Source organism: Hermetia illucens, chromosome 2, assembly GCF_905115235.1.
Source record: "Hermetia illucens chromosome 2, iHerIll2.2.curated.20191125, whole genome shotgun sequence".
Taxonomy (NCBI): Eukaryota; Metazoa; Arthropoda; class Insecta; order Diptera; family Stratiomyidae; genus Hermetia; species Hermetia illucens.
This window is the reverse complement of record NC_051850.1, coordinates 83,174,159-83,185,606: the sequence shown is the minus strand read 5'-3', so window position 1 is coordinate 83,185,606 and position 11,448 is coordinate 83,174,159. Positions and strand designations below refer to the sequence as shown.

Genomic DNA, 11,448 nt, shown 5'->3' with positions numbered 1-11,448 from the left:
GTTTGCTTCCCACCTACCCGATGCGCATAAGAATGGCCATACACGCACATCTTCGGATGTACTTTGAAGCGTACAAAATTTTGAAGATCCGTGAAAACCCGGTTTTCCGTTATTAGTGGAAATGACAAGTTAGTTTGGGTTCCTAAGCAGTAGTTAAAATCTTACTGTAAAAAACTGTTAACTGTGCACTTGAAATATAGTCGCCACAGTAAATTATTCCCAAAAATTACTTGAGGATATTTAACATAATTCTGCAATAAAAATCTAGACATCAAATTTGTACTGTCCTTTATTACTGTAAAAAAATTAAAACTTAAATCTACGAAGCAAACGATTTTTAAATACTTGATTAACTTAGATGAATGTAACTTTAGTTTTGGTTTGATTTACTAGCCACACGTTTAACTGCTCGTATTCCTCAATGCAGTTATCAACTTGATCCGGCTTGTAACCCTTCGTAGTACATCTCTCCATAATATCTGAGATCTTGACCGTCTTGCTAGAACCCGCGAGTTCCCGTACCAAGGCGAATATTTTGTCCGACGTATTGGGAACACTGCAGAAAAGACAAGGATTAATTATCATTATGAGGAGAAAATAGTGAGTAGTACTTACTGTCCTCTTTGGTGTTCGTGAATTTGGTTGAGGGAATCTTTTGACATTTCGAGTAAACGAAGTGCTTCGGCAACATCATTCTTCTCGACAGCATCGGACAGGCGCAACCTGGCTAAAGCTGTCGACAAGCGGAGGATTCCCAAAAGGTTTCTTGCAGATGTGAACGTCATGTCCTTGCTGTTTCTTGCTTCGCGACGCAGTTCGACGTATGCTCCAACAATGTAATCGGTCAATTCAGTTGGGATGATTGGGTTTTTACGCTTGCATAACATGATATATTTACGCATCAAGTTCATGTCAATCGCTTGAGTACGGCTTGGTGGTTGCTTGCCGTGACTGTGAACAAAAGTAATATGTTTCGCTAAACGAAGATCATTCTCACGATCCGCTTTGTCTTGAATCAACCAAAGAAGATCAAAACGTGACAGTAATGCAGCTGGCAACTGAATGTTTTGTTCTACGGTGCGACGAGGATTATAACGTCCAAACGCAGGGTTGGCAGCTGCCAGGATCGAAACACGCGCATTCAATGTAGTCATAATCCCAGCCTTAGCAATGGAGATTGTTTGCTGTTCCATCACTTCATGAATCGCCACTCGGTCCGACTCGGCCATTTTATCGAACTCATCAATGCAGCAAACTCCCTGATCCGCTAAAACCAAAGCGCCACCTTCTAACATCATTTCTCCAGTCAACGGATCTTTCATTACAGCAGCGGTAAGGCCGACTCCTGATGAACCACGGCCAGTAGTATATTGACTTCGCACTGCTAGGCGACTTATGTATCCTAGTAGCTGAGATTTAGCAACACCAGGATCTCCCATCAAGCATATATTGATGTTGCCTCTTATTTTCATGCCGTCTGGCCGCTTATCTACACCGCCAACCAACAACAACAGCAAAGCCTTTTTTACGTCCAAATGCCCGTAAATTTCAGGGGCCAAACTACTGGCGAACCGTTCGTAAAAGTCTTCATGTGAAAGTACTGCCAATTCATCCGGTGTAAGTTCAGATTCCTTTTCTGATATTTGTTCATCTTTATTGATGCAAATGATACGCTGTAAATAAAAGTTATTAGTAGAAATGCGGCTTTCAATGTATTCTTGAAGTGATTGAATGAAATGTTTGAACAATTAAAAGGGGTGCTTGATAAGTAGAACGCTGAATCATTCCAGCTGTAGATAGAAATTGACGAACATCAAAACTAGTGGGAGAAATGCGATCAGAAAATGTTATAAATAGGAGTTTGTCGTAGGACGGAACTTTATAAGTTTGTGTTTATCCCAAGTTTTTAGCTTAACAAAGCTTTACTGAAATCACATCACTTTTTGTTTGTGTCTGTCACATAAAATTTACTCACTTTACTTTAAAATGATTAAAGTTACTGCCACGAAACTTGGTGTATACAGTCTGTGTACTTATTCAACGAGTAACGCCATTTGGGTTGAATTTATCATAAATCATGATGGGAATATGACCATGTGGGATGCCAAAACCAAATATTCAAACCGAATCTTTTCGGATGTTATCAAGGCGTGTTCGGCTACTAGCCCAACGCAACATCTTCGTCTCCATTACCGCAAGACGCCGTTCATTGCTTTTTAAAATTGACCGAAACTCAGAGAGAAGACGACAGGGCGGACGACACTGCCGAAAGTTTTAGATCTCAAACGTGCGTTCATACATAGATAACAAAGAAAACCGGTTGTGAACCGCCATTTCATCCAGGCTGCGTGAAGCAATTTCATAACGCACAATTCCATTGGCTGAGAGCATTGACCCGAGATATTTGAATCGCTCAGTTCTAGGTAGATCACTGTACTGACAGTGATAGTGCCTCTGTCATGGGATCGGTCGACAAAAATCGTGTTTTATTCAGATTCAATCTGAGACTGTATTCCACGGAGTGATCATTCCATTTTTGGGACAAGCTGGGTTCGAAAGGTATATTATCCAAACAAAAACCCTGAAACAAATAATGATGAAACCCAGTTCTCGAAATATATCGTATCCCGATATTTCCTCAAATAAAGTTAATAATGGTATATTACTATCTTAACTAACCAGGTTATAACATAAGGCACAATGTTGGGGAATTTGATGAAATTCCTACCCTTTTTAACAATAATATAATACATAGCTACTCTAGCCGTGCTCGACGATTGGATTGTAAGGTTTTATGTAAAAATCAATTTAATGCTTGTCTGGCACACATTTCTCTGACAAAGCCGTCTTTGGTGAGACCAAGTTCAATGAGCTTATGTTACAAATACATATTGTGAAATTCTACACATGTAGTGCAAACAAGGTGGAGGCAGGTGTAAAATTTGTAAACAGAAGGAAATTCAAAAGTATTCATACCTGAAACAGCGAACATTGAAATGCTATTAAAAAAATAAAAGCCGTGACGCAATTTCCTTTGCTAGTAAACTTTTATTTTTGGGCGCTTCACCAGCTTTTAAGGTCTATATATTATTGTGAGAAAATAATTAGATGAGGCGACTCTACAAATAATAGTCGTTGGCCCAAAAATCCAATTGGATCAGAGCATTGAAGTATGTTAGAGCACTTCATTCAAGACCGTAACTGTACACTACAGGATTATAATACCCTATAGGAGGCAATGTGGTTAGCATTGCGTTCGCCCGAGATTATTACCCTGACTTGATTCGGGTACTCATTCATAGCTGAGCCGGCTGGTATCTGACGCCAAATCACGATACAAATCCCACTGCCACCACCGAGATTTGAACCGCGATCTTCCGTAAAACAGCCTTATTTATTTAATTAACGGACAACAAACAGAGAGAATTCCAATTAATTATTGTCCTCAGGAGGAGGAGAAAGCAAAAAACAAAAGCCTTGTGCTCTAACCACTCAACTATCCGGACACGAGTGGAGTGAGTAAGAATTGAACATTCAAAACCGCAGGTGGAAACTGTCTTCTAACAGGCTAAGAGTGTTGGCCAGACCTGAGAGTAGATTCATCTAGTTGAAGAAAATTTATTTGATTGCTGGTCAGCAACAGCAACAGCTTGAGGATTGTTCTCGCAACAGTATTGCGTGTTGCGCTCGGTGGGTTTGCATTGACTGATTTCATCTTCAACAAAAAAACAAATCCCAATTTCCTTTCAAGTCAATGAAGTCTTATAATTTTCCGAATACGTATTCATTGATTTAAAAAGAAATGGAATTTGTTTATTTTTTGGGTATTTGCAATGTAAAACGCGCTAATAGGCATGTGCCCACACCCGGTTTCGTTCAAAGCCTTAACACCGGTGTTTGGGTCAGCCAGTGTGTACTTGCTTCCAAGAAAACTCATGCGATCAAAAGTGGAATCTAATTTGAAAATGAAAAAGTTGAGAAGCAAATTCGAAATCATAGCAATTTAAGTGAAACAAGTCGGGAAACCGGAAGCATGACACTTCAGGTATAAAAGGTTCTGTGGCCATTGGCTTATAGCATTGACCTGAGATATTGAAATCGCTCAGTTCTGGGCAGGTTACTGCCATTGCCAGAACAGAGCCATTTAAATATCTCGAAGGGCAGGTTACTGCCATTGCCAGAACTCAGCAATTTAAATATCTCGAGTCAATGCTATCAGCCAATGGAGAACTGCGTAATGAAATTGTTTCACGCATTAATACAACCTGGATGAAGTGGCATTCCCCAACTGGTTTTCTTTGTGATCGACGTATCAGCGCACGTCCCAAATCCAAAATGTACTGCAATGTCGTCCGTCTGTCGCTCTCTATAGTTTGAGTGTTGGGCGACTATAAAGGACAATGAACGGCGTCTTGCGGTAATGGGGACGAAAATGTTGCATTGCACTGGTGGCGTGACACGTTTTGATCACGTCTGAAATGAGAATATCCGCGATCGATATGGGTTTGCACCGATCGTGGAAAAACTGCAAGAGAGGCGTTTTCGATGATGTGGTCACGTAATTCACGCTAATGAAAATTCAACAACCAGTATTGGTCAGAACATCGAAGTCAATGGTAAGCAACCAAAAAGCCGGCCAAAACAATGGTCGCATGATACACTGGATGGGAATTTGAAGGTCTCGCGATTACATCCTGATCAGGCATTTGATAAAATAAAATGACGAAACCGATCACGACGAGCTGACCCCGCTTGTGAACTGAAGGCTGAAGAAAAAGAAGAAGATGTGAGGAGCGATGAGCCTGACAGCTCCGTGTCACATAGTTAAAAATTCTATTGGCATCTATTTTTTAGAAAGTAATTTAAATAAATCATTTGATGGAAAGTTCTGCATTGAAATAGTCAACCTCATACGCTTCACACTCTGAGTTTAATATTATTAGCAAATTCCAACAATTTAACCAACATCAAATATAAAAAAGGGCTAGGGAGAATTAGATTCTTCTTGAATGGAATTTTAATATTTCATTCGAATTTCAATTATTCTCCTTAATTATGACGTCAGCATCTAATCTGTATGGCTTAGGATGCTGTTAATAAGCACGAAATTGATAAGTTTGAACTGCTATAACTTTCCCAATAATAGTTGGATTTTCATGAAACTTGGCATGTGTATGCACGAGGCTGTCCTCTATGTCGGTGCAATTTAGTACACTTAGGAGTAACTCAAGGGGAGTTTTTTAGTCAATTTCTAAAAGTTGATAATATACTATTAGTAAATTTTTTGAGTAGATACCGGAATAGGACATCTCTCGAAGATTAGATTTCACATAAGTGTTTTACACAAAATCTTAAAAAGTGCTGCAGATAAGTAGATTCTTCATAAATGCGACTTTAATATTTCACGCGAATGCCAATTATTCCGGGTAATTATGACGTCAGCATCTGATTTGCATAGCTTTGGAAGCGATAAATTCGCGCGAAATTGCTAAGTTTGAACTGCTATAACTTTTGCATGTATATACGAAATAATGTCCTCTATGCTGGTACGAAATTCGGAAGTCCTAGGAGGAATTTAAGGGGTGTTTTTCAGTAAATTTCTAAAAAGTAGTAATACACTATTAGTAAGTTTATTTGAGCAGATATCGGAATGGGACATATTTTGAGGTCTAGATTTCATCTAGGCGCACCACTCCTATTTTTTCCGGATTTTTAGGTTGGGTAGTTTCCGAAAATGAGTCCTGTCTCACTTCAAGTGCGTACATTTTGACTCATTACTCACGCACTTTGCAATTTATACCAAAACTAATATCAATTTCGGAAAGCACAAATCGAGGACTTTCATTTCATACTCTACACAACTATATCCGGTGAAAAAAATTTTGAATCCCCCTTTTGCATGTATGGGGAGCCCCCCTTTAAACTCCACCTAAATTTATGCCACTCACTGTATGCGTGGGATTTCATAGTTCCCATCTGTCCACCAAATTTCGTTTGGATCGTTTTAGCCGTTTTGGAGGAAAATGCGTGTGACAGACAGACAAACAGACAGACATTGCATCTATTTTAATAAGGTTTTGTTTTACACGAAACCTTAAAAACAACGCAGTAATAACTGTAAAGCACCTATTTATGCAACTCTTTTAACTACGAGACCAAGAGTAACCTGCAAGTAGCAAGAGTGGATAATTCCACTAGTGGCAAACTGTCGCCAGGGGAGAGAAACAGTGTGGAGGCCAAACTATTTGTAATGGTTATTGAGGGAGACCTATCCCATGTTTTCACTTCTCCTAGTTGATCCGTTGGCACCAAACGTGTAGCAAGTGTACTCCTGAGATTTGCTTAGCGCTAAGAACGACATTCCTTTGAAAACTTAACACTCAAGTTCACTCTATATTGAATTTAATGTTCGATTTGGCCGATAAAATTTAGAGGAACATTCTTATCTAGGCCTAGGAGGTAAACCTACTTGTTCTCGGTTGAGAAGAAAGCATCGACGTTGTACTAATGCAGTAGTTTCGGATTGAAGAAAGTTTGACTATGAAAACGCGTCAAGACAACTCCATCAACACCGATTGGTGTAGACCTATATTCTTGTCAGGAAGAGCTTGATTACCTTTGTCCTGACTCAGGTTCCAGCAATTTAATGGAGACCGGTATATCTTCTCGTTTTACATGGATCACAACCGATCGGCATCACCAAAGGAGCTACAATGTTTAAACTTCATTATCACAGCGAAGAAAAATTGTTGATATGTACGGAAATTAACGATGCAAGTCTCTTTTTGAATTTATTACGAGGGGCAGCTTGTGACGGCCAATAACTGACAGTGAGAAATTATCCCCAGAACTCGAATGTTCAATTAAAGATCTCTACCGGAAGATACTTTTCAATTGTGGCATATTTTTCCGAAAGCGAAAACTGTAAGCTAGAATTTTGTTTGTTTATGCTTTTCCATCACGATGGGAAGAATCAGTTGGACTATAAACAACTTCTCAGTGTATACTGAGCTAGCCAATAAGTTAGAGCCTGGCATTTAAATGGTACCTCGTAGATAAAATGTTTGATTATTGTCAAATTGGCACAGCTGTACCAAAAATGCAGATGGAGAACGTAAACAATTTAGAAAAAGCATTATCTCCCAAAAAATGCTTAACCAAGTAACTGAGGTCATAAGGATTTCTCAGCGTAGAGTAGCATACAACTTTCTCAAAATTATTTGAATAGTTGGAATTAAATTGATTAGTGCTCTGTGGTTTAATTTGTTTGTAATTTTGTAGCTATGGATAAGACTTGATTGACCACTATGACCCTAAACTACGACAGCAAGTGTCTGAGTGCATTGGAAGTGGTGGTTCTGTTCTAAAAGGAGTAAAAGCGTTAACATTTTCGGGAAAGGTTATGGCCTATGAGTTGGGGCTTGAGTCAAAGTCTTCACAGCTTGTCGTAAGAGGTGACTAAAAGGTAGCGAAGGTCTTAACAATGCTCGCTTTCTCCAATTTGAGCGGGAATGCCAGCGATATCAGCTGGACACTTTGGATCTAAGCGAAGTGAAATGGTGGGACTCTGGAAAGTACTCCTTTTCCTCGTGCGGCAATGTGCTTTTGTACTCTGCGAAGTCAACGGGTAGCAAACGCGAATTCAGCTTGTTTCTGACGGCTACCCCAAGATGCACTTTCTTGACCTGGTAGCCGGTTTCTGACAGACTCCTAACTGCAAGATTCTGCCCCAGGTGAAAGGGCATCACAATTGTACAGTGTACCCGTGGCAGCTGTCGAGCCGATGCCGACACCATAAGCGGTGTCTATTGTTATTATGATTGGCTGTTCCTTTGGCAAGCTTTTATATTCTAGACTAGAAAATGATTTCGGCTGTATGTGAATATGGGGATGCAGATCCTTGGCTTTAAGTAATTGATTTCTAATACTATCGCCTTGAATGACCAAAGTAATATTTCCTAGTACAAGCGGCTAAGGTTGCGAATCTATTCTCTCGGCTGGCTTTGGTGTGAAAAGATGATTTCTCTTCTGAGCGTCGCAAACTTTTAATTATGCCAAGCAAAGACAACTTCTAAGTGAAGTAATGCTTGTTCACAAAAATTATGATTTCCTGTTGTGCTTGTGGATATTATATCGAATCTTTCGTTTTCAGCGCCATCGTGCACTTTACGCTATGAATTTAGTAAATACACTTTTTTCAGAGTGTACCTCTACTCTTCATGGCTATCTAAGAGGTGAAACGTATGCTGATAATGTGATGACACCACTGTCAGGTGCATAGAAAAAAGTTGTACAGATGTTAAGCGGGATATGGAAACAATATAGATCTAACCAAAACTTTTCTGATACTATTCACCATAACAAAAAAAATACCTTAATTCCGCTTCTCGAGGTTAACGAGCAAAGCCTGTTGCTTTTGTCCCATGTAAGAAATCTTGATGTGTTCCTGGATGTGAAGCTAAAGACTAAACAAGAGAATACAGGAGTAGTTACTGTATTTTTCTGAAAGATTACAGCGCCGTATTTTTCATTAACTTATTGAAATTGGGCTTTGATTTTGGAGCGAGGATTTCTCCTTCATCCAAGTTTCCCATATGTTTATTAACATCAACACCTCCAAGTCTTGATGAGTGCCAGAACCATACAGCCGAGAAAGTCTATAGAAGCACTATCTGTGGTACAAGAAGAAGACGTGACAGACCGTGCCTTAGATCCTGCCACGGATTACGACAGGCAGCTACACAGAATTCGATAATTGATGGAGTTGGATTGGTGATATCATAAATTATATAAACACCTCTTTCCTTATTGGTCCGAATTCCTACAATATGTCTACACTTCTTATCAGTTAGTATGCACTTTTCGTATTTATTCACTCACCATCAGCAGCCTCTCGCCTTCACCCCGACCAAGCCCATGATCGAGAAAAATGGTGAACATAATCTAGACGAGCCGACTGCGCCGCCGAGCAAGCCAAAACCAGAAAAATGAGAAACCCAACCAATCCGACAAAATGTTCAGTCTGGAGTCTTGAAGTGGGGAATGCAGCACTGTTTTACAGTTTATTTTTTTAATTTTGAGGCAAACGTCTCAAACGAGCTATTTGTGTCATTTACGAATATCGTGCGAAATAGTCTTTCGAATAAGTACTTACATGTGCATCCAGAAATGTTTCAGTCAACAGACCGGCAATAAGTTGTTTGAATCCAGTTCGCATTAGGGGAAGAAAAACTCCTGAAATACAAACGTGATCACCCGGTTGAGCTTGGCGAGTGGCTTCTCCTCGACACATTATTGTCAGTGTACGTGGGATGTGACCGACTGGAACTTGATCGCTCTAATAAACAGAAGGTAAAGTAACATTTTCCAATATTTCACTGATAAATTGCTTACATGTTCTTGAATTTTCAATTCTTGAAATTTAATAAATTTCGATCCTCTGGTTTGCAGATACAGTTTACCTCCCGCCTTGTTAACGCGACAGTCATCCGACGGACACTCTTGAATGGGCATAAAGGTCATTGAGTTGACGGGTTGGTATGTTTCTGAGCCGCATCGGTCGCAGGTGTATGTTGCAACAACCATCATAGGTTTCACCTCCGTCGACCGGGTGACAATGCCTCGAATGGTCACGAACTTTCCAATGTGTTGCGCTTTTACTTCGCGGATAGAGTAAGCCTTCTCAGATGACAAAGGTTTGAATACAACCTCGCTGGAAATATGAAGCGTTTGTTAGAACTAGAATTGATATACTAATTTGAACAAGATGATAACAAGCCAAATATCGGCCAGTGAAAATCTTAAGTAAACTAAAGGAAAATTGGGAGAGGAGAGATACAAGAAATCCGAAATATACAACATACTATCTTTTCATCAGTTCAGGAGGGAAGCGATTGCGTTCGTCCCGTTGGTCCATCTGGTTACGATTGCGGGCCTCCATGAGAAGACGATGTTCGATGTAAACATCTAAAGAGTCCTTGGCGGCAACCTCCCGCTCTTTGTACGTTGGCAGAAGCTCGTAAATTACATCAGAAAAAATATTCACGTAGCGGCGAGTGTTTTGGACCATTACTTTGACCAGACTTTCATTATATTCGTTCACATCATCTAGTTCGATCACCATTTGCACCTGGAAATTATGCTCAGAGTTGTTCACTGGGACGCTGCGCTAAAAGTGGTTGGTTACCTGTTCCCTATGCGCAATTCTCACAAGTTGTTGGGCATATTTGAATAGCTTAGTTCCATTTTCATCTGTCTGACAAAATTCTGTCAGAAACGTGCGGATAGAATCTATTGGAGACAATGATGAACATAACTTATCTATTTTTCGGTTGCTCTAAAATGCTTCACTCACCATAATCTTGGGTATAATCGCGCCGGGCCATCTTTCCTTACAAATTCACAGCGCAAACTTATGACACTTATAACAACAAATAACTAAATTCCAATTTAAGAAACAAATTCCAACAAGCGCAGCAACCGCACAGATTCGAGGAGAACCAAATTAAATACAGTTTGGCGGGAAAACCATACCAACATGACAACAATCAAGCATTTGAAGTTTAATTCCTGCGCGCCATCTGTAAACTGAACAAGAAGGTAGTTTTCGAGCTGTTGAATGAGTGACGGTTAGAGTTTCGAAATAAGAAAAATCCATTATTTGATAAAAGTGTTCGTTGTTAAAGTTTTTTTTTATTCACAGTAAGACTCCACGTACTTAGGAACTAGAAAGTTAATTATATTTTTTGAATTAACTTTAGATGTGACACGAAAATGAATGGTTGTGAAAGGATGAGGGATGGATATCTTCAGTCTGAATGGCTGTACGCCACCGCAGAGTCTCAGGAGTATGTGAGGAAAGTGTAGGAACTTTGCAGTCCTGCAGATTACTCACTGATGAGGCTCCCCACACCTGGCAGTTGTTTCGCCACAATCTGTGGCGACAACTTCAGTAGCTGCGCGTTGGTAGCGGATGGAGTGGACTGGAGAAATGAACCTCTTCATACGAAATAACGGCGGGGTCGGGTTCAATATCTTAACGCCCCTTGTTCCACCACAGATTCGTCGTCGACTATCGCAGCGATACAATTCCGGCTACCATCAGGGAGCGTGTTGGACTTGAAGTTATTGCAGAAAGTGGTGACCACCACCACGCCGCACTACACCCAACAGTTTCAGTACTTGCCGAAGCACTCTTCTCGACCGTCCAGCTAAGGTTTGCACTGAGGTTCGGGACGAATTCCAAAGAACGTGTATTCTCGGAAATGAATACTTTGCATGGACTATGGCACTATGCATTTCCAGCAACTCCGGGAATTCTATCTCAAATCAATAATGAGATTTCATCTCAACTGTGTGCTGATATGTCGCTGCTGCAACTACAATCACTTGTGTATTGTGGTGCAGTTGAGAAAGTCGCTCCAGACGTGTCCAGAATGCAACATACGT

At 40.2% G+C, this 11,448-nt stretch overlaps 1 protein-coding gene across 1 annotated transcript; it reads right to left on the bottom strand.

The window, feature by feature from the left end:
* Window positions 1-271: 271 nt before the first annotated feature.
* LOC119649893 (DNA replication licensing factor Mcm7) lies at window positions 272-10,515 on the bottom strand. Its single transcript, XM_038052283.1, has 7 exons — window positions 10,355-10,515; window positions 10,187-10,290; window positions 9,864-10,129; window positions 9,394-9,712; window positions 9,155-9,337; window positions 616-1,673; window positions 272-556 (listed from the first exon to the last, which is right to left on the bottom strand). Exons 1-7 carry the CDS (start codon window positions 10,383-10,385, stop codon window positions 355-357), a joined length of 2,163 nt encoding a protein of 720 aa, XP_037908211.1. The 5' UTR covers window positions 10,386-10,515; the 3' UTR covers window positions 272-354.
* Between the last annotated feature and the right edge of the window lie 933 nt (window positions 10,516-11,448).